The following is a 23,592-nucleotide window of genomic DNA, read 5'->3' on the forward strand; positions in this document are numbered from 1 at the left end:
GGCAACAAGTTATAAATTCTCTTACCAAATTCATAAAAACTGTTCAGAGTTAGTTGTAAGTTACATTGACTTCTATGCAACAATGTCTTCTGGCGTGTTCCATAATTGTGAATGTAATTATTTGTCCGCATTTCATGCATGTAACTTTTTACATACAACAGACACTCAAGAATAAAAAGAGATGGAACCGTTAGTATTCTTAGCTCTCTGATCAAAGGTTTACAATGAGTTCTACAGTGGACATTAGAAATAGCTCTCACAGCTCTTTTTTGTAAAATCATGAGCTTTTTCATTTCAGACGAGTGTCCCCAAACCACTATGCCATATGACAAATGACTTTGAATGTGTGCATAGTAATTGACAGCAATACATCAACATTGACAAAAGGTCTAAATTTCCTGATGAGAAATACACCCCCAGCAACTTTTTTACTTATATTTTCAATGTGTATGCCCCATTTCATGTTTGACTCTAACGTCACACCCAAAAACTTCACCTCCCATTTTCTGAATAATTAGCCAAGGAAAAATTCATCGTTTGGGTTTTGTTGCTGTTCAGACTAAGTGAGTTGGCTGCTGTCCAGTCTTTTATAACAGTATTTGCATCATTTATAAAACGTTCAACTGAATTTAAACATTTATTATTTACCTGAATTGCCAAGTCATCAGCATACATGTATGCATTCACTCTATCGTCTCCTATCGCTAATGGTAAGTCATTAACATATATTATAAACAATGTGGGTCCTAATATGGATCCCTGAGGTACCCCTGATTTGAGAGGCAGATATGCTGAAAAGGACCCGTTAAAATAAACCGATTGGTACCTCCCTGACAAATATTCTTTAAATAGTTGTAATGCAAACCGATCAAAGCCATAGTATTTCAATTTATATAACAATATATCATGGGATATTGTGTCAAATGCTCTACTCATATCATACCAGCTCCCCATGACCTTTCCTCTACTATCTAAAGCATCCACACAAGCTTTCACAAAATTACGAATTGCAGTATTGGTTCCTCTTTTGGATCTGAAACCATATTGTTTATCTGAAAAAAGCTGTTCACCCTCAAAATATTTAACTAATCGAGTATTCAGCAATATTTCAAAAACCTTAGCAATAATTGGTATGATTGACACTGGTCGATAGTTACTACAATCAGATTTAGTACCTCTCTTATACAGTGGAATAACTTTTGACAATTTCAAGCACACAGGAATTACACCCTCTTTCACACATTGATTGAATAAATATGACAATACCTCCACTATATAAGGTGCAGCAAGTTTTAAAAGAGCAGAATTCAAACAATACACATCCAAACTCATACTATTACTGAGAGAAAAAATGGCGTTATAGACCTCTTCAACACTGAAATGGCCAACTGAGAAAACAGAGTTGATATTATTCTGTCTAGCATAAACAAATTTATTCAAATAATATGGCATATCATGTCTTGATTGTTGGATATTTTGTTTTGTTGACTCTACATTATCAAGGAAGCATTTATTAAATTTATCACTAGTGAGATCAGTTACCTGTGGTACCGATGTTCTATCGTTAACATTCAAATTCTCTTTTATAACTGACCAAATAGCATGTGATTTATTTTTAGTATGCAATACTTTATTACAATAATACTCACGCTTAGCATGAAATACCATGTATTTGTACCTGGATCTCAATATCTTATACAATTCACAATGGTAAGCCAGACCCGTGTACTTGTAAAGACTATACATATTCAAACATTCCTCTTTGAGAGCTGATAAATTATCAGTGCTGTACCCTTCTCACACTTTAAAGATTTTTCTGAATCTGCTGTAAGAGTTGAGATACATTTTGAGAAGAGAAAATTGTTCTATCTTTTTCGCAACAATTTCAAGGAATCACATTTTTCACCGAAACGAAAGTTCTTGATTAATTCATTATTTTAAAATATACTATTTCTCCCTTGAACTTATTTTAACTTCACCAGCAATTGAAATACTGTTAAAAAATGACATAATTTCCTAGTATTTCACATTGAGACAGATTTTTAACTGACTGAGAATACTGGTAATACCAGTATTTAAACTAAATATCAGTAGTTTAAACCACTGAGTTTTCAGATTTCACTCAAACTATACTTTTGTATTTTTATGTAGGCCTAGGCCCAACTTTAAAGTGAAAAAAACACTCACATTCTTTGGTGTGGCGACGACCATTTCGTTCTGGTGTTGCACATTCTCAAGCCAAACAGAAACTGAAGTGTTTATGGTTACGAGGGTGTTTTTTTTTCACTTCAAAGTTTTATAAAAATACAATAGTAATAATATTAGTGAAAACAAGATGGATAGCCAACAACAAACTATACTGTTGAATTTATACTGTGCAAATGGGCTTCAACATGCAAATAGCCTCACCGTTAATGACATTGTTGATCATCAAAATTTCAATGGGAAAATAAGGATGATGAATATGAAAGAATTAAAAGACTCATGACAGGCAACTTAAACATTTGAATTAATTTAGCAATAAAGGAAATGTTTTGTCCTCCCATGTTCTTTTTACAACATTGAGAAAAAAATAATAGCCTACAAAATTACGAAAAGTGATTATAATATACCTATGTAATATACATAATCCAATAGTAATAAGATTCTACATCATTACGTACACAGAACTTGAAGTACATAGTTTATAATGTGTCGTATAGCTTCTTACCTGCTTCGTCCTAATTTTATGAGCTAATGATGACCCACTCAACATCAGTATCTGATTCCTGATAGGTGGACACTTCTTGGTCGGGCCTATACTAACAACTGCTGTTATCGGCCAAATTATTGTGAATTTGAGGAACTTCAATCCTATGAATAATAGGTACTTCACGAACGGTGAAATCATCTGAAAAAAGAGAAAAATATTATTTACATTGAAAAAGATTCACGGTAGAAATGTACAAAAATTTCAACGAAAATTGAATAATATAAAATCAATATAATTACAAGTCTTCATCGATACAACATAATATAAATATGAATAGATAATTCATATAAATTGTCTTCCATAAGAAGTAACAGTTAAAGTTTCCATAATTCATCACAATCCAAATTGCACATAAAATCAATAATTTCAATATCGTATAGGATAAGCATCAATAAAGATTTATTTAGATTCAAGAATAATCCACTGTTCCAGTCTAGAGTTTGTGAGTACTACAATATTATTAATGTTGATAAACCAATTGAAAGCATTGAAAGCATTGACAGTCATCAGTGACAGGTTGATATCCATATAATTCCAATATTATTTATCAGAAAAAAATTCAAAATTCTTCTTTTTTTAAAATGCATGGAATATTTGTCCTTTATACAGTATCACATAATAATAGTTCTAATCGATTCTACCAATTAAATAATACCGTACAAAGTTTTTGTTACACAGGAAATTCAATGCAGTTCAGTATCAATAATACACTTAGTTACTATTATATTCTTATATTTAATTATTCTTAGTTACAATAAACACTGTTTCTACCCCAGTTTAATCACATCGATACTCTTATCACACACTATCGGTGTATCTAATCCAATATTATTGTTACATGATAACTCACAAAATACACTTGGGCATTCACTATTAAACTCTAGAACGTTTCAATGAAGAGACGATAAAATAGCAATACAAACGATCAATGATTATTCAACTACATATAGGACATTTTTATTATCAATGAAATAATACAATGACGTATTTCATATAGAAATAATGTGGCATGACTGATAATAACCTTCACAAATAGTTTTCCATTAAAGATTGATTTTGGTCGTATTATTTCCGCCTTATTGCTTGAGATAAGAAAATAATTATCAATAAAATGCTCATAATATTTAATTTTTCTCAAATCTGAATGATTTGATGAGATGATTGGTGAAAGAGATATCGATAGGCCTACTATATGAAAAGCAATGGATCTAGTAATACGATAATCTACTAGGATCTATAATGAAGGATAGTCTCACAAAAAGTTTTTTTTATTCAACCCACAATTGATCATGAATAATTCTTTCTCGTTACATATTTCAAGAAGTACTGTAAACCACAATGGCTGTTTTTCTTATATCCTACCTATAAAATGTTATACTAGTTTTCTTATATACTATTATATTAAAATGTGTTTTGTATTCTCATGTATAAGTATTTTTTATACGGTATTTTGTTTCTTTCGTTTTGTAGATTAGAGTTGTTTCTTACAGCTGCAATCTCTATAGTTTGGTCCACATTGTAATGGCAGTGGAAAAAGATAGGAGAACAGCCTTGCCGATTCTCTGCCTTGCTAATGCCAGTATATCTGATGTAGGTACTGTTTATTCTTCAAAATAATCAATTGCTGTATATTTTTTTTTGTCAAGTAAATATATTTTTCGATGATTAAACATTAATAATTATATATTGTATTATAGATTTATCGAATATTTAGTTATAATATTTCAGGTAATTATATTTCTACATTGTTAAAAAACGATCCGTCAACGAGCGATGATAGAAAAAGATAGCGCCACTATCTGCTTTGTTAGACAAGGATAGCAAAACCAATGTTAATCAAATATAAATATAACTATATAAATTTCATTCTTTGAAAAACTTTTCTAGTTCCTTATTCTCATACCAACATCAAATTTCACATTATCATTAAAATAATATATTGACTATATTCTAAACAATACATACCCGGTACATCTTTTACGTATCAAGAGACGCTTAGGTACCTACCATACTCTTCTGCCCTAAGTATTCGACATAATATTGTTGTCATGTAATGGATAAACATTAAACATTATATTTCATTATTTCATTTTTTCTATTTTTAACAATATTTGCATTATTTATAATTGAGAAGATACTTGTTGTTTGAATAACGTTTCATGAATTAAAATTAAAATTACCATCAAATTGAAATTAGATGAATGGACCTTATATTGGAGTCAGCATTCAAGCCTTTGTGCACACCACTGTGATTCGCATGAAGGCGACGGGAGAGGAAGAAATATTAATCCGTGATTTGCCATTTTAACAGTCACTTACTTTTTGCAACTCGACACGGCTCTACAGGACAGGTAAAGCTCTCCGGTTGGCTGATTGTTGATACGTCAACTTCATCAGCCAATAGGAGAGCAGCATTTTGTCCTGTCGTGTTGTGTCGTGTCGGCGAGAAATCGGAAATTGTGGAAACGGCCAATCAATGATCGAGATCGTTGCCGCCATGCGATTTGCAGTGGTGTGTGAAAGGCTTTTAATATAGATTTCTAATAATTACCAGGATCTCATGTGAGAGCAGGCTCCACTCCAAAATTATTTACCAAGGACATTATTCGTGATTAGGCCTTATCAATATCATGCATGTTTCTGTAGAAGATTTAATTGAGAGAATATTCAGAATAGGCTACAGTAGGCTATAATATCGTATATAAATTCCAAAAATGGTTCAATTCAATTTCCAGTCTCACATGGGGACGGCTTAATAACCAGAACTAATATTATTCTTGCTGAAAAAGTTGATTTATTCCATTTTTGAGAGTAGCTATGCTATTTTGTGTTAAGTGCTTTTCTTGTTATTTTCGGGACACTATTATTTTATCTGTCTGCATAAAATATAGCACGAAATTGATTTAAAACACCTTCCTTATAGGTGTTAGGTATACCTAAAGCTTATAGATAGAAATGATAGTATAATAATAGCAAAGAGATGATAAAGCTTGGATTATAAATCTTCCAATTTTCAAATTACTGCCATTCATTATTGCTATTCGCGGTAATCAACTTACACCTTTGAGAAAAATGCATGTGAAATGATAAATCAATTCATTAATTTATTTTTAAATGCTGTTAGGTCCTACCGTTACAAAATATGTACGGTATAGTCTGTATCAAATAAAGTTGAGACTTGAACTTCTATCTGAGGGAAATTACAACGTTGTTGAGTTGTTTAAATATTGTAACTTTTTCAAATTTTAAATATACAGTAACCACATTGTAACCTATCAAGGATATACCGTATTTGTTTGTAGAATATCATTCCAGTAGTACTGAGAAAGGTTCAGATTTGAAGTATTATGTAAAGGAATATTCAATTTGTGATAGAATTGAACACATTGCGAAAATATGTTTTTCTTTTGAATATTTTAAATCATGTTCGTCAATAAGGAGACATTCGAGTAAAAACCATGACATTTTCGACTTGCAAGAAACGTTTTTGTTTCAAAATATAAGTGGGTGATGGAAGCGAGAACGTTTCTCAGAAATAATTTAAATTATTTTTCCAATTGTCAAAAGTAGTTGAAAATCCATATCTCTTGGGGGTTTTAAAATTAGGAGAGCGGCTGCATTGTGAACTAAAGATTTGAATGCTAAAATTGTAAGATAAAGAACTTTAAATGAACTTTGACTGTGGCTGAAAAATTTAGAAGGTATTTCACTCCAAAATAAGATTTTACTAATAATTCACAGAATTTGTTCAGGTTAAAAAAATGGATTAAATTGAACTATAGCTGCTGATTACTCATCTTCTGGTCTTGTAAAGTTCATTGAACCATCAAATATTCGTTAGTCATAATTGTTATTATTTACTTTGGGCATTGAAAAAAAAAATTAATTTGCTTGAAAACTATGTGGAAAATGAGGCTTCAGTGTAATAAATGATCACAGGTGGGTTACTCACAATCAACAATAAATAATCAATGACAGCTGTCAGCAATCCGTTGTGAGTGGACGCAGACATGATGGTGATTTGCTGATCTCAAGTAGAAATGACCGACGTATTCCGAGCTCAGGTCTATACAAAGTTGGATGTTTATGATAATAGTGTTAGGGTCAAAGTTTATAGATGAAATGAAACAGATAAATTCAGATGTGAGTAACCTTATGAATGCGCTATGGGTCGGACTCCATTCTGATACTCAACTTTTTTATTATTGGTCCACTGCATTATTATTTACTATCAACAAATCAGAAAAAATCGTTTGAAGTCATTTGCATTTGCATTTGATTAAAAAAATAATCACCAATTAATTTTTAAAAAATCGTTTATTTCCTGCAAAGAAGAATATAGAAAAACAAGAGATGAGGAGATTTTTCTCCATACAAATAGTTTAAAAAATGAGTTTTTATATCAATTCTATCAAAAACGATTTGTATAAAAAACATTTGACATTTTTAAAGCAATTGGTTATAAAAATGGTGAATTTTTTCGTAAGAAGTACACGGTATGAATTGGAGGAATATTTTTTTCGATGTGGTACAAATAGTATTAGATATTGAAAAAGCAATTAATTATTTTGTTTCCATATACTAGAAATCAATGAACCTTGAATACAATATGTGTTCCAGGTACATTACTGCAAACTGATTGCAATCTTTGAGCAGAATACCAGTTGCTTAAATTCAACCTACAATAATGATTTAGCCTATTACTACTTACTACAACAAGGCTCAGGCATATCCAAAGTAGAATGTCAATAACAAATTAATAACAATATAATGGAGCCTGATGTTTGAATAATAAATAATGTTTTTTTCTATCTATATATATATGAAAATGAATGTCTGTGTGTGTGTTAGTTTGTTTGTTCCCTATAGACTCGAAAACTACTTGACATAACGGCATGAAACTTTGGGAATATGTTGTGTGAATATTGGGGATGGTTTCTGACCAGAAATTCCAATATGGGGGGGGGCTAATAATAATTATTTATTAATTCATTTCACAAACCTATGTTTTCGAAATCTTCGGCCGAGCGGCTACCTATGATTTAGCATCTAAAGTTATCAGCTGTATAATAAACACGTCACCCTGTGATAAATTATGTACTGGTATTAAAACGGTAGTTTGGAGTTAAAGTTAGTGTAGTTGATTGGTACCACCTGTAGATAATCGTTCCTTAGAAGACCTATACAAAATAATAATTATCACTCCCCTATCATTGAGAAACTGGAAAATGTTGGAAAAAAATTATTCATCTCATGAAATAGAGTTTTTCATATTGCATTCATCAATTACTGAAGAATGACAGACTAAATTAGATTTTCTTTCGAATTTAGCTTAGCTATATTCATCCTAAAATAGAAGATGGAAAGAATATAGAATTCTGTGTAATTCATCGTACATCGCATATTTCCTGGTCTATCTATTGACAATCAACAACTATGAAAACATTAAATTCATCTTTGAAACACAGATTTGACCTTTTTTTATTCAACACTTTACTGATAGATATTACTACCAATTGATTGAGAAGAATATGTTTTTGGAATAATAAATGCAGTGACTAAGCACACAGAAAGTCAGTATTAAAATATCTGAGAATTGTCAGATAAATTTCATGATTAACCAAATTAAGTCAAGTGTTACATGAGATACATTGACTTTTTGGCGGTATGTAGTTCGCCGGGTAAGCTAGTGAATATTGATGATTGCAACTCAATATATTCAACCTATTCGAACTTCTAACACAAAAAGTATTGTATAACACTTGCGATTGTAAAATAAATTATTTGTAACACGTATTGTACAATATTAAAAGATGATGAATCTTAGAAAATTGAAAAAATTCAAATTTTATAAAAAAGTGGCAGAGTTTATGAATTTATCAGATTTTAAAATAAAGAACAATTTTGGGTTTAAAAGCTTCATTGCAATCGCTTAAGAAGAAATGTTTTAGTAGATAATAATTATTTTAAAAATAATATTCCGAAATCTCTCAATTTCTACTTACGGTACCTATAAACTAATTTTTGATCAATACTATTTATTGAATAGTACGAACAGTCGCGGAAAATGCATGAAGATGAGCATTTAGTTATCAGTAGACGATGATTAAAAATTATTGTCTTGGAATAATATTAAAACTGGACTTCAAACATTTCATCTACCGCGATAAAAAAACTACTAACCGGTATTTTTAAGTATTTCCTAGCTCTCTCTCCCAACCGGCAAGGCCACGGATAATATACACGGAGAGACGATAATTTCATTACTCTTCCGGAGCCAGTCTATCAGCGAACTGGTCATCAAAACTTTTTATCTCAATTAATTTCAAAGATAACATCTGAACATGCATGAATTGCGACAGTAATGACACAAGTCTTACCTACTATATTACAAGGGCAGAGAGTAAATAACAATAATAATAATTATAACATTTGATCAATGAGCTCTTCCAATACGCAGAACCGAATTCGTCAAATGTTTGAAGCGTTGAACTGTATATATTTTTTACATTTTGGAAATTGATCACTGAGTTGTTGAATTTGAAGGAAAGATTGTTCATCAGTTCTATCATTGTATCAGTCTATGTACAAATAAGGTAATTTTCAACGAATGATGCCTACATCATTCTATATAGAAACCAGGTTGAAAGATAAATTAAATCTAGTTCAAATGTTATGAGATTCACTTTATAATTAATTTAAGCGTGCAGTGTTTCATATAAATGACTAGGCTTCCCATTCAGCCAATGCTGACAGTCGTGGACAGTAGGCTACTATAATTGAATCTCTATTTATATTTTAATATCAATAATTCACAGTACCTACTTAGATAGCCTACTATAGAAAATGTCCTTGCACATATTTGATTGTCCATTAGAAGTTCAATGTGGTTTAGTTTGTTTAAATTTTACTATGGTATTTCGTTTTTATTCGAAATAAAACTTTAACAAAGCAAAGCTTCTCGTCCTTTCCAAGTCGTAGTTATCAGTGCTGCTTTTTCTCAATTTACTATGGTAAAACTCACTACAAAATGTCAGCATTGTTTGATTGAAAGCATTGATATAATTAGTATCCATGAATAATGTTGAAACTCTGAAGTCGAAGTCACTATATTACTTGATAAAAAATGATTGCTTGATTGAATGCTAGAAGGCTAAACTTTTTAGAAAGGCTGCATATTTCAATTATTTCATTCAAGTGGATCCAATTAGATGAAATATTATCATCATGCATTTATTCGAACCACACTATTTTATATGATAATTTATCGCAAAATAATAAGAAAAGCATATTTTACTAGAGCATTATATTGATTATCTCAATTATCTTCTTTCTTGAAATATATTTCATCTTTTTTCGTGTAACATATGGTTTTTTCATTACTACATGATCACTTCTATTGACAATAATGCTATTGAGAATAGTATGAGAAAAGTATTTTTCTTGTATAATATTTATACAATTTGTAGATTTATAGTCTCCTCATCAAATGTTGATTCAGTTATGAGAATACAATCTTTAGAAAATAATAATATATACAGAGTTCTTTAGGCGTCATCTGAAACGGCGGATTCACGATTTATGGGCCCCTAGGCAATTTTGAGATGCGGACTCTTCACCATTGCGCCTTCTCTGAAGCCGATCCAGAATGATATTATTTCCTAGGAAGGAATTATTACGATTCTCATGCAACACTCTCTGCTAATTTATAAAGTATAGAGCTAAAGATGCTAAAAATTCTGTCTGGATGAAGAACAGCTCTAAATTAAGGTGATTAGCTAATCTGGTGTTTAAATTCAAGATTATTACACTTTGAAAGGTTTCAATCAAACAATGATTATTTTTCTTCAATGATCCTTAAATTATATGATAGTGCTTGCTCCTCAATGAAGTTTAAATTTCTATCTCTTAGAGAGTAAGTTGATACGAAACTTTTATTTACGGTATTCATTCTCTGATAATGCTTCAATGGCGTCTTCTTGATTCTTGAGTGGAAGAGCAAATAAGTAAGTATAAAACTAACAAAATTTGGTGAGTGAACTGAATTTTATTTTCCCAGGAAATAAAAGTTTTTTGAATAATATTATTCAAAGTAGTATGTAATAAATTAAATACGTGAAGTACTTATTGATACAATACATGAAGAAAATAATTATTCACTCCATTTTCAAATAGGCTATTATTATATTGATCACTTCCAATAAATTCGAATGGATAGTAAATCGACATAGGCCTACCTTCCACTCCTAATTTGAATTTGAACACATACCCCAATAAATTCTGTCACCTATTGACTGACAGAGCTTGGAATTACAATACGTCTATCAATCAGCGAGAGAGAAAGAGTGAGAGAGAGAGCGAGCGAATAAGGCGGACTGGAAAGTATTCCCAAACATCTACTGCTGTCCACAGGGAGAATTCCGAATTAGCAACCCAACAGGTGCTGGTTATTGGCGAAATTCTAAACTGGAAATTTTTCACACTTTTAATCTTATTCCTGTACTATTAGGCCTACTTTCAAGAGAAGATTTTCATCCATAAATTTCTCAAAGTATTTTCCAAGTATATTTTCTATTCTCTCAAGTATTATGAAGATTAAAACAGTTCCCACAGAGGTAGGTTGAGACGCAGACTGTGTCCTTGTAACTCTAGGGGGTGGGGGTAAAGCTCAAGAAATGAATTTAAGAGGGGGGTCCCAAAATAGGTAGTGTCAGCGGTGTTTAAAACAGTATTTTTTAACAGTATTTTTCAAGCAGTATTTTGACGACTGACAACCTTTTTTTCGTGAGGTTACCAATTATTTATAGTGGGGACAAAAACTGAGTTTTCCAAATGGAATGAGGGTTCGATGAGCGTGAGGGAGAGCCTGGTTGCCCTGTAATAATGATCCAAAGATCACAGAGTACATGATGAAAATGAGCTTTTAGAAATATATGACGAAAGACGAATCAAGCCAATCAAGTCATACATCAAATCACGGAGTAAAAATCTATCCTTATTCCGTGTCATAATAACAATAAGAAAAGCGTGACGAAAAATGTTAGGCAACGAAATGTCAATGTCATGAAAAATATTAGGCTACAAAAATCAAAATTCATTGAAGCCTAGTTTAAATCACTTGTCACATTGTCACAGGATAGGATGAATTTTGATTTGTCACTTGAATGGAACGTTTGGGCTATAGACTATAACTTATTTTTACCAACACCATCACACAGCAATATAAAGTGATATTCCTTCACATACCTGTCCAACTACTGGATAAATATGTTAGCCAAAAATCACTGGACCGCTTAGTAAGCGGCTTTCACCATTTTGGAAAAAACTTCACTAATTTTATTAATTTTTAGCACGGTTAGCGTAATAAGTAGCGACACGAAAAATTTGTATAAACAACAAGCTAAACTTCCACCAAAGTATTAGTCGAATCTCTTAGGTAGGTAGTAAGTATCCACCAATGATGTTATCCACAGACCGACTGCGGACTGAATAACACCGACAAAACATTTGTGTACTGCTGATAAAATCTGTTCTTAATTTTAGACGAAATCCGGAAGATCATTAATGAGATTGTTTGTGTAATAGTAATCGTGAAGACGTACAATAATTGACCAAGTGAACATGAACAGCTCGTGAAGAGATAGTGTTATGTTTCAATTGCCTGTTCATTAGTAATTAGCTTGCATATTATTCGAAACACCTTTTTTGCAACAAACCAATTTTTTCTCACGTTCTTTTACTGTCTCTCTCTATCTCTCTATCACTCTATCTCTCTCTCCCTCACTCACTCAGTCTCTCTCTCTCACTCTCTCTCTATCTATATCTTTATCTCTCTCTCTCTCTCTCTCTCTCTCTCTCTCTCTCTCTCTTCTCTCTCTCTCTCTCTCTCTCTCTCTCTCTCTCTCTCTCTCTCTCGGTGTTCACCTTGACTACTACTTGTGTTGTAGTCTACTAATTGCTACAGAATTTTATCTATGCATCATCAATATTGGTTTTTATTGTTTTCGGATAAATTTCACTGAATAATACTGTTCCACTGCCAATTCCTAAAACATACTTTCCTCTTTGTCAAGCAAATATAATAACCAAGCAAATATAATATATTTGATTGTCATCAAATATAATTTGATTGTTGGTGGAATGAATGAATGAATCAATTCCATTATCACCAATCAATGGAGTAATTCAATAATTTTGACAATGCCCAATCCCTGAGAAGAAGAAGATGATTGCGTTGTAAGCAGATAGTATAGAATGCAATACATTCATTTTATACATTGTATGAAATTCATTTCATTCATTGTATACATCTTTATCACGTTCTATCCTCTCTAGTTGTAAGTTCATGAATGAGGTGAAATAGGCTATCACTTTCTTTATTATTTCGTACTTTATTCAACAAAAATAATAAAAGTAGTGATATCACTCTGAACAACTCTAGTATTTTTGTTTTTGAGAAAATCGTCAATGATAATAAAAAGCGCAAAGCCACAACGTAAATATACAACGCCAGAACATACGTACAACTGGGGAAGTGGAAAAATTTATTTAATGTCAGAAAAAACAATGATAGGCCTAATTCTCGAACTTATTCTCCCCTAGCCGGCAGACTCGCTTCGCTTGCTCTATCCGTCTAGCAAGTTTGCTCTGCTCCCTGGACCCGGCTGAATCATCCAAAAAAAGAACAGCAAAAATGCAAAAATAATGTGCAAAACATCAGAAAATAATCAGACTTGTCAAAGTCATCCTGAATTTTGTAATTTTGAAAAGCTGTCTTGTGTTAGAATTTTTACTTAGTGAAATTTTCAATATTTTTGTGATTGTGAAGGAAGATTTTTGTTTGGATTTGTATTTTGAAACTAATTAATCTGATAAATTTGAAACTATTGTAGTACATACATTTTTGGACTCAAAATAGTGTGTGAATTAAGTTATCATTTACATAACCTCTAGACTGTGTATTCCAAATTAAGGTTTGAAGCAGTTTTGGGCGAATGCCTGTTGTTTTTACCTGCATTGTATCTATTGTCTATGAATAAATGAAATGAATAGTGCAAGGGCCAAAGTAATGGTAGATGGCAAGGCAGGAGAGGAATTTGAGCTTAGGCAGGGTGTGAAACAAGGAGATGCTCTCTCAGCTACTCTAATATAGCGCTGCAAAGTGTTAGAGAATGTTATGGATACCGGTAGCATTATATTATACAAGTCAAGGCAAATGTGCGCTTACGCCGATGATATAGTGCTAGAAGCTAGAAATGAGAGAGAGAGAGAGAGAGAGCTAAATGGAATGTTCCTTTAGATGTCAAGAGAGGGAAGAATGATGGGCCTTGAAGTCAACGAAGGGAAAACAAAATTCATGAAAATGACACAAAATTTAAATAGACGCAAGCTGAATGCAGTAGATGGGTGGACATTAAAAAATGTATAAGCAATTTTTCTTATCGCTGGGTGTAGATGTGAATAGCTCCAATAATATCAGCGATGAAATAAAACAAAGATTCATAGCTAGGAATCGTGCCTATTACGCAAGTATCATGCTCATAACCTCCAGAGTGACCAAATTGAATTTTACAGGAAATTGATAAGACCTGTAGTAACATATGTGCGGAAGCCTGGAGTATCACAAACTCGGATGCATTCAAGCTCAAGATATTTGAAAGAAAGGTTGTTAGAAGAATCTATGGAGGTATTAATGGAGGAGGTGAATAGAGGCAGAGGACAAACCGAGAAATAGATTATATTCTCCATGGTAGGGACGTTGTGCGACATATAAAATCACAGAGGCTACAATGGATTGGGTACCTAGAAAGATGGCTGAACAGAGAATACCCGAAAACATGTATAAGGCCCTTTGCACACTGGGCCACCATGGAAGCGCTTCCACGGAAGCTTCCTTGCAAGCGCCACCATCAAAAATTTGATAGCATTTTGCACACTACAGCCACCACCACCACGCAGCCACCACTTGACTCATCACTCCATTTCACTAGTCAACTCATTATCAGTTGAAGAATGGACGTGGAAGAAACAGGACTATTGGCAGATGTTGAATAATAAAATAAATAATGCTCAAGAAAAGTGGTTGTATAACTTAACAGATTTATTTTGTTCATTTTCTGTGAGGTTATATTTTTCAATGAAAAGATTTACCAGCTCCCTACAAGAATTTTTCTTCACATCCCGGTCTGCATATAATTTTGAAGACATATCCCACATAGCTGGTCTGCTTTCAACTTCAAGAATGAACCTTTCTGTATCAAATTTTTCAATATTCATTACGACGACTTCAACAGTAGACAACTGTACTGAACTTGATTTGTATTGACACTGAACTGGAGATGATTTTCTGGTGGCTGGTAGCTGGTGGCTCTAGTGTGCAATGACATCGGTAGCTTATTACTATCGGTAGAGGAGATACATGCTTTTGTATAGTAATTTTGTAATTCCTGTAAAATAATATTTTATTTTATTTTAAATTTGATCCACTCTACTGCTGTATAGTCATTTTTGGATAACAGCAGTGGAATTGATGTTGTCTCAATCTCTTCGTTAGGTCTAGCATAATAAGGATCGTGATGATGATAAGTCGAAATCACAGGCAAACACCTCGGAAACAAGATGGCCGCCAAAATTTTCAGGGATTTGCAATATCGCTTGTATTAATAACCGTTCATGATAAATTCAATATTCAACCGTTCTTTTAGACGCAAATATTTTTAAAATCTTCCTCTACAGATGGAAATTACTGAGATATTGCAATTTTTCAAATGCTAATGAATCAATTATTATTACAGCATGTATTTGGATTCTCGTCTAATAATAATAATTTCTTCCTCTACAATTTTGTTCTAAAAAATTTTCCTCTAAAACGCATATGTTTTTAGTAACCTTCAAAAGCCCCAAAAACGTTTTTTCTAAATGCTTTCAAATTTCATTCCATTATAACTCTTTTTTTGTGCAAGAGATACAGATAAATTTTTAATCTATGAAATTTAGAGCATTTTTTCAACTATGGAACAATATATCTTCATGCACTGTACGTCAAAAAATGAGTTCTCCAGCGCCCTCCAAAGAAAACCCTGCATGGTTTCTGCATGGTGCGTTTGTCCATTTGCAGAGTTAACAAGCTAGCTATAAAACCGATTTTTTCATGACTACTTCAAGATAGAGACTTGCAAATGGTCTCAATCTCTTTCTTACAACAAGCCGAATAAGAATATTGATGATGGAAACAACGAAAATATTCGACATTATTGAAAAATTTAAGATGGCTGGCATTATTAACATAAATTTTTATATCGCTCGCTATTCAGTTATAGTGAGAGATATCGGATTGGTTCGATCACCAAAGTGTTTAGAATTAACCAAACTATGAAGTTCAAGAGAATCGTCTCATTTCGAGCACTCTTTTCATGATTTATTCAACTTAAAAAACTTGAAAAATACATTTTTCGGGGACAATATTCCACTTTCCACCCTGTAAATGTATTTGCAGTAGGCATACACTAGTGTTATTGGTACAGTGTTTTAGAATTTTCCCAAAGCTTTGAAATGACATCTCGTTTGAGGCTGTAAGTCCATATTCCACGGCTGGAGCGTCATCGGAGAAAGAGGATACTGCGATATAGCAAAACCCTGAAAATTTTGGCGGCCATCTTGTTTCCGAGGTGTTTGCCTGTGATTTCGACTTATCATAATCACGATCCTTATTATGCTAGACCTAACGAAGAGATTGAGACATCTTCTACGGCCGTTACCCAAAAATGACCACGGAGTGCCTTATTCATGACATTTGCGCCTTCAGTTAAACTATTCATGTCACTTATCATTCCATATTTGTTTGAAAACTATGATTTTGATTGTCTCCATCAGTAGCTTTGGATATATAAAAAAAAGTACTTTGTACCCAATCCCAGTGAGCATTTTTACAGACTCAAGTCAAACAAAAGATAATACGTAAGAGTACAACAATCTAACATTAAAGTAAATGACCGCCTTATTGACAATTACAGCGTTGTAACTTCTTTTACGCATTGTTGAAGACAGTGAAGAATCTGTTTACATGGAAAAGAGACAACATAATAATAATGCATCAAGAAGCAAACAGGCTGTCTCTAGAAGTCTACAATTTGAAGTCCATACAATTCAATGAAATTCACATGGAACTGTCAGCATTAGTTAGATGGGTGGAAGTATTGACGTTGTCTATAAGGAGTACTGACAGTAGGAAGTGAGCCTCACTAGTTTTTGGTTTTTGTACTGTTTGCCGGTTATCACGTGAGATCCAATTGTTAAGTGACCGAGAGAGGGACCTTGAAATAGTTTGACTGAATTGAAAATTAAATCGATTATTATGAATTATATAATTTACCAGTGCATTGTTGATGGGCTAATGTGGGCTAGTGTATATGGACCACATACGGTATAGTAGTTTTTTCCGATGTCAAAAGAGAGCCAATTATAATGGTATGTTATATAGCCTACAGTAGGCTACCGGTAGCCTACTGGTATTAGAAGTGATACAGGCTTTTCCATATGGTTAGGCCTACTCCTGAGAGTAGGGTAAAGAGTGCAATAATTTACATACTATTCACTCTATGCTACTCGGTACTACCTGTACTTGAAAGTATTGATTGATCAGTACGGGTGAATCTCATAGAACATAATCTCATGAACTCATCAATATAATATCTGCCTCCACTTCATCCAGCCAACGATTTCTTGGTCTGCCTCTTTGTCTTCTTCCCTCCAATCTACCATTAGGCCATTCGCACACTGGGCCACCATGGGAGCGCTTCCACGGAAGCGCCACCATCAAAATTTGATAGCATTGCATACTACAGCCACCACCACATATCACCATAATTATTGTCTATCTACCCACTTGCTACTAGCCTATACTGTATGTGACCAATACAATAAGTATTATGATAATAATCAATTTACTCCATTAGTAATACATAATGTATATAAATCATACCAATCGATCACCCCAAGAATTTCAATGACGAAGTCTACATCTTCACCTCAACAGAACCAGTGGGCAGCCCTTTCCATAATATTTTTTTAAACTTTATTTTTATATTTTTTATCGTATCAAATAAACAAAAATATTTTTCATCTGTTGAGATACTATTCCTTCACTTCCCCAATCAGCGTTATCATTTTTTTTCTCCTCTTTTTCTTCTTCTTCTTCTATTTTACCGGTCCTATCCAATAGATTTGATAGTGATAGTACAAGATAGGTTTGACAGTGATGACCTCGTTACGAGCGCTGCGCGTTCAGTTGTGGTGCGGCATCCGAACCTGCAGGATTTGTATGAGATTTACTCCCTTAGACCTGTTGCTTTCACCACAGCTTATTCTCATTTTTAATTGAGCCAGAAATTTAGTTTTGAAAAATGAAAATAACTATTCCTAAAAGAAGAGAAACAGTGAAACACAAGACAGAAACATTAAAAAACTCATCAATAGTCTTACATCTCGAAACTGTTTTGAAAACTTGAACACACCATAAAACAATTTGAGGTTGGGATATGTTCGTAATCTTTACTTTAAAGTTACTTCATGAGAAATTCACTTTCAAGAAAACATTTTGTTCTCAAACCTTTAGAACTAAGAGTTATGTAAGTTAGTTGACAAACTAATAATATAAGACTTTTGAAAAATGTATCCAAAAAGGAGAATAAAAATTAAATTTTGTTATAAAACTAAGACTTTAGAAATCTTCAACTCCGTTGGTTGTCATTTTATTTCAATAATATTTTTGTAGACTCAGCTCTTCGGTTTTAGAGCTTATAATCAATTTCAGAATCACAACACTCACAATATCAGCGTTGAGTTCAACAGCTCAATCTTCAAATAAAATATTCTTCCTTCCTCATCTTTGGAATAAAATCTATAACTAACAACGAATCTTCGGATTCGGAAAAGCATTCTTGTTGCAAAAAACCTGAAGTTCCCTTTGGCAAGCACCAACCAGCATGTTGGCAATCCGGTTCTGCTCTTAGCAGTCCACTATCGTCATTAAACTTTACGAAATACAGCGGCATTGCCTTGAGATGAACTTGGCCTTGATGACTGTTGACTTGTAAGTCCATGATGTAAACTTTCCTACCTCATTATCTATTCGGTAATCTAGTTTTTTGAAAGCTTAGTGCAGTCCACAATTTCCTGAATCATATGCATGAAACAATAAATTGAGGCGTTCGATTTCTTTAGGCACTCTCATTGCCTATCCTATCGGTCTCAGAATTTCATTCGAGAATAATAAATTACCAAAGAACTTAGTTGTAATCATTTTTGAAATCCAATTCAATATTCGATTCATTTATGTTTATCCACTTTTGAAATTAATTCGAGTCAGAAAATGAAAAAAGATAATCACAACATGACAAAATTAATTGAAATGATCTTGAAGGTGATAACTTAGATTGTAAAGTGTATCGTGATTGAATTTCTGTGATTATGAGCAAATGAAAAATGCTCAATCGTCATTCCAAGAGTCATGCTGAATAATAATTTCATCAATGATCTTAATGTGGAGTCGATTATTTTTCCAATTACATATTATCTTATATCATTGATTTATCATATACACCTTACCTGACACTCCATCAAACAGAGAGAAATATGATTATTGCCCCAACGTGCCAATTCGAAGTTCTCCATTGAAGCATTTGCATGAAAAGTTATCCAAAGATAATACCAATGACATTATTGAACAATTCAATAATATTCACTCTTGTCGTTAAGAGTAAGAAGCACCAATAATGTTAACAGTACGCATTAATATTGAATAGACTCACCTATTCACATTGAAAAAGTTCACTAATGATCCGTGAGGAATAATCTTTCGAAAATTAACATGAGATACGGTACAACTATACAACTGACCAAACAAATAACAAATAATGATAGATTCAAATTTGAAACTAGATCCCGACTGAATGAGTTTTCGAGCTCACAATGATCTATGCTGAAACTATTAATATTTTCTCCACTTCAGCATTTTAAATTATTATTATTTCAAGATCATTGCCGTAGTACTAGACAATGGCCTGTCGAATACTATAGAAATTACTATGCCAACAATATAGGTTACAACTATTGTTTCAATTCAATGAAATAGCTGCTCATATATAAATAACCCAGAGAATTTGATAGCTCCAAGCAAAAACCCTCATTCAGGAAATCGTGGCTTGTTTAAATTCAAAAAAAATTTTACGTTATCTTTCAGAATGATGACTGCTCGTGAACAATTATTCTAGAGAGGTTCATAGTTGAAAACTTCTATGTCACTCATTTAGGGAACTTGCTGCTTGTATAACATTATCAACATAATTTTTTTAGCTCAAAACCATAACCCTCAATGAGGGAGAATTTGCACAATCATAACCTCCATTAAGGTATTTCATTTCTCTTATATAATCTAGTCCAGGAAACTTCATACTGTAACCTTTCAATATGGAATAAATTTTAGAGAAAAAAATGAATGATTGCTGTTCAACAATCCACTCTCCACTCACCCTTATGAAAATGTAGCCATGGGTTTTCGAGTACTCTTTTTTATACCCCATCTTGTATACCGCCGTGCACTGGTTCACTATCACTTATTATCACTGAGGAAAGGCGAACGTGATGTACTAGACACAAATTAATACCGCTTCAGCCTAAAATTGGAACGCGTGTACAACCAACTTTTTTGGTCAGCTTGTTTGTAGCTTGAGTCACGATGATACTCCGCCGATTTGAGGAGCAGAAAACTTAACTTCAACCTGCTACACAACTCACGCGTGATACGAACACAGAGCACAGAGCACAGACTGACACTGGGTTGCGAGTTATTGTGTGCTACACGACTGGATAACGTCTTCGAGGTTAACTGCTGGGCCTGCTCTCAACAAGAGCACATCAGGTGCAGGTTGCGTGCATACCGCTAAGTGGTTATTGACAAAGACATTCTTTTACAAAAATGTTATTATGTGTGTGAAGGAGCGAGTAATTAGCCACACTCTTGTTGATATCGTTAAGAGTGAGAAAGACCGAGAATATTAACTACGGTTAACACGTGAATAACATCAAAGAAAATAGAAGATGAACTGAGTTCTACAGTTTCTGTTTTCCTTCAAATTATTTTAATTATGTGATACCTTGTTGATATTTTAATGCCTGTACTTTATAAGTACCGCTTGTCTAGGAAGTATAATCCAGTTGCACGTAGATCTTAGAATTGTATGAATGTATATAATCTACATACTACATTCGGCTTATAAGAGGAAGGAAGACAATATTAGTAAATGCTTTGCCAGTTTGTTATAATTCAGTAAAGAGTAGAAACTTCTCATTTTTTCAAATTGAGTCTTGAATTATTATTATCAACTTTATTATAATCGATGCAATTACTGAAAATCAGTCCTCTACGGTCGCAGGCCTCGACTGTCGAGTCCCCAAATTATTAACATTGATATTGTCTCATGAACATAGAATTTTCAACTTGACTGAGAAATAGATTATCCAATCTTGATGACTATTGTTACGATATTTTGAGAAATACAGAAATTATCTGAATTATTGTGAAATTTCTCCCTGCTCCTAATATTATGAGCTTTTCTCTGGATATTTCATTTTGATCTACATATTCTACCACCCAAGAGACATTAGTATTCTTCGTCAAGTGTACTAATAATAGTTTTTTATTCATAAAGCGTTATTGACATGCACACAGAGAGTAGCCTATGGAATTTAATCTCTACGATATTAATCTATTACAAGTGTCAGTATAATTTAAAAATTTCAACACATTTGTCATATCGCATGAGCTTATTATTTGAAGCTGTTGCGCCAACAAACCAAATCAATAAACAGGCAAGCACCATTCATAATAATTTTTGTACCATGCAGTAGGTACTTACTAGCAACACATTGTCGCATAATCTCATTGTAGCCAAGTATATCGCATAATTCATGTTATAAAATCATGATCTCAAAAAGCTTTCTTCTCACTTTCATTTAATAAATTAGAATACCATAATCCAATAACACTTTTTGACATAATTACCACTGACTCTTGAAAGATTTGTTTGAGTTGTTGCTGCTGTTATCCATAATATTCACAATCCACATCGTAAAAGATATTATAATTCACATTATCCGCCTGTACATTATTCTTCATGAAACTGCTAAAAATACCGCCAAAAACAAAACTCTTGAAGGAGCTAACGCGGATTGCTCTAACAGGAAATTCAGTTTTCTATCTCTACACCTGAATTACAGATCATTAATACATGCAGTTGAACTAGAGGGATTTACAAACTTGGAACTAGTTTGAAGTGCACAACGAACGAAGTTCAAAGTTGAACTAATATGCTTTTGTGTAAAGATTGAATCTCAGTTCAATTTTCAGAAATCCTTGTAGCAAAAACTTGATTTTGTTAGGCCTACCACTATGAGTAGTATTGGCACTATCACCAGGAAGGATGAGGAATAATTTATTTCAAAACAAGTTATAATGTTAATCCATAAGCCATTATATTAGTAAACACACATCAGCACAGTTTTATAAGTTTGAATAAACACTATAACATTATGGTACACATTTGATTAATAGATAGGATTTGATCGCTTTTAGCTATAAGCTATGAAACTGTTTATTAAATTCCGGTATTAGAGTTCATTCTGAAAATAATTCATCCTGACATGTAAATGTGAGCTATTCCTCACAATCCTGACTCATAATATAAACCTTCAACTTGACATAGAAGTTCTCATTGAACGCAAAAACTATCAGATGTAGACAGACAGACTACACTCATAAGAGCCAACACTTGTCATAAAATAGTGGAATGGAGTTTGAAAATAAACATTTATTACTCGAAGTAATAGGTAATGTTGAGTTGATTTTATTCAAGGTTGATGAATTTCACTTGAACACGATCCATTGGCTATTTCCATTGTAGCGGTTCCCAAAAAGGAACTCTTCCAATACCAATAGTTGTCAACTGAACACGAGCAAACAGAATGCAAGTCTCAATACAGACTTTGAATTGAAATTCATAATTGTTTGCTACATCATTTCATCCTCAAACACGTAACTTACTTTACCACTTATACTTACTTTAATTTTATAACGAACTGGAGAGTTCATAAATATTACTATACTCGTACTACATTGCATAGATTCCTGCAAATGATCTCCAATGCACAGTCTTCATTAATTTGAAGGAATGTAGAACTACTGACATTTCAAGAACTATTGACTATTTGAGAGATTTATTCCGGTTCAGTTTGATAGCTCGGAAGGTTTCTGATTTTTGAATTTCCAAATCGTTCTGAAACGGAAGTGTGTTCGAATAAAATAAAATATTGATTCACAAGCTCTTAATTGAATAGAATGCAACGAGTTTTCTGCTGAAAATAAAATCAGACTTGAAGCAATTAAATGTTAGTCTCGTAATAACTAACTTGAGTGAAGTTAAAATCTTCCATCCTTCAGCGACTTCTCAATCTTTCCCACTCTTCCAAGTCATTATATTATATCTACTCTCTCATACACTCTTCTTTTTCCCATTCTCTCTTACTTCAAGATCAGACGAACTCAAGGAAGCAAAAATGAAAGTGAAAGGAGAACTTTCCGGTTGAACAAGGTGCTCTCTGCTTATCTCATGCACTTGACCATCAAGTGAGAGTGTCTGAGTTTCCTTGTGGAGTCTTTAACTGAATTTTGTAACCAGGCTATTGGATGTATTAGATCTTCTCATCACAATAAATTAAGAATCTGAAGATCATCTGGCTTCTTCTATGAGTAATGAAATCTCGAACAATTATGAAAAAAGCTGGAT

General features: G+C 33.0%; 1 protein-coding gene across 9 annotated transcripts in view; it reads right to left on the reverse strand.

The window, feature by feature from the left end:
* Nucleotides 1–23,592, reverse strand: part of LOC111055797 (fatty-acid amide hydrolase 2-A) — a 52,672-nt gene that overhangs the window by 14,275 nt on the left and 14,805 nt on the right. The window contains exons 1-2 of one of the 9 annotated variants that reach the window (XM_039436257.1): nucleotides 8,936–9,031; nucleotides 2,711–2,890 (exon numbers count right to left, since the gene is read on the reverse strand). In XM_039436257.1, coding sequence (XP_039292191.1) covers nucleotides 2,711–2,890; nucleotides 8,936–9,016 — 261 coding nt within the window. In that variant the 5' untranslated portion in view covers nucleotides 9,017–9,031. Of the gene's footprint in view, nucleotides 1–2,710; nucleotides 2,891–3,505; nucleotides 3,725–6,704; nucleotides 6,858–8,935; nucleotides 9,032–11,998; nucleotides 12,239–20,280; nucleotides 20,827–21,666; nucleotides 22,115–23,592 lie in introns of those variants that run through there. The other 8 variants (XM_022343085.2, XM_022343086.2, XM_022343091.2 and 5 more) reach the window with 8 other exon arrangements.

The sequence above is a fragment of the Nilaparvata lugens genome, chromosome 1 (genome assembly GCF_014356525.2).
Source record: "Nilaparvata lugens isolate BPH chromosome 1, ASM1435652v1, whole genome shotgun sequence".
Lineage (NCBI taxonomy): Eukaryota > Metazoa > Arthropoda > Insecta > Hemiptera > Delphacidae > Nilaparvata > Nilaparvata lugens.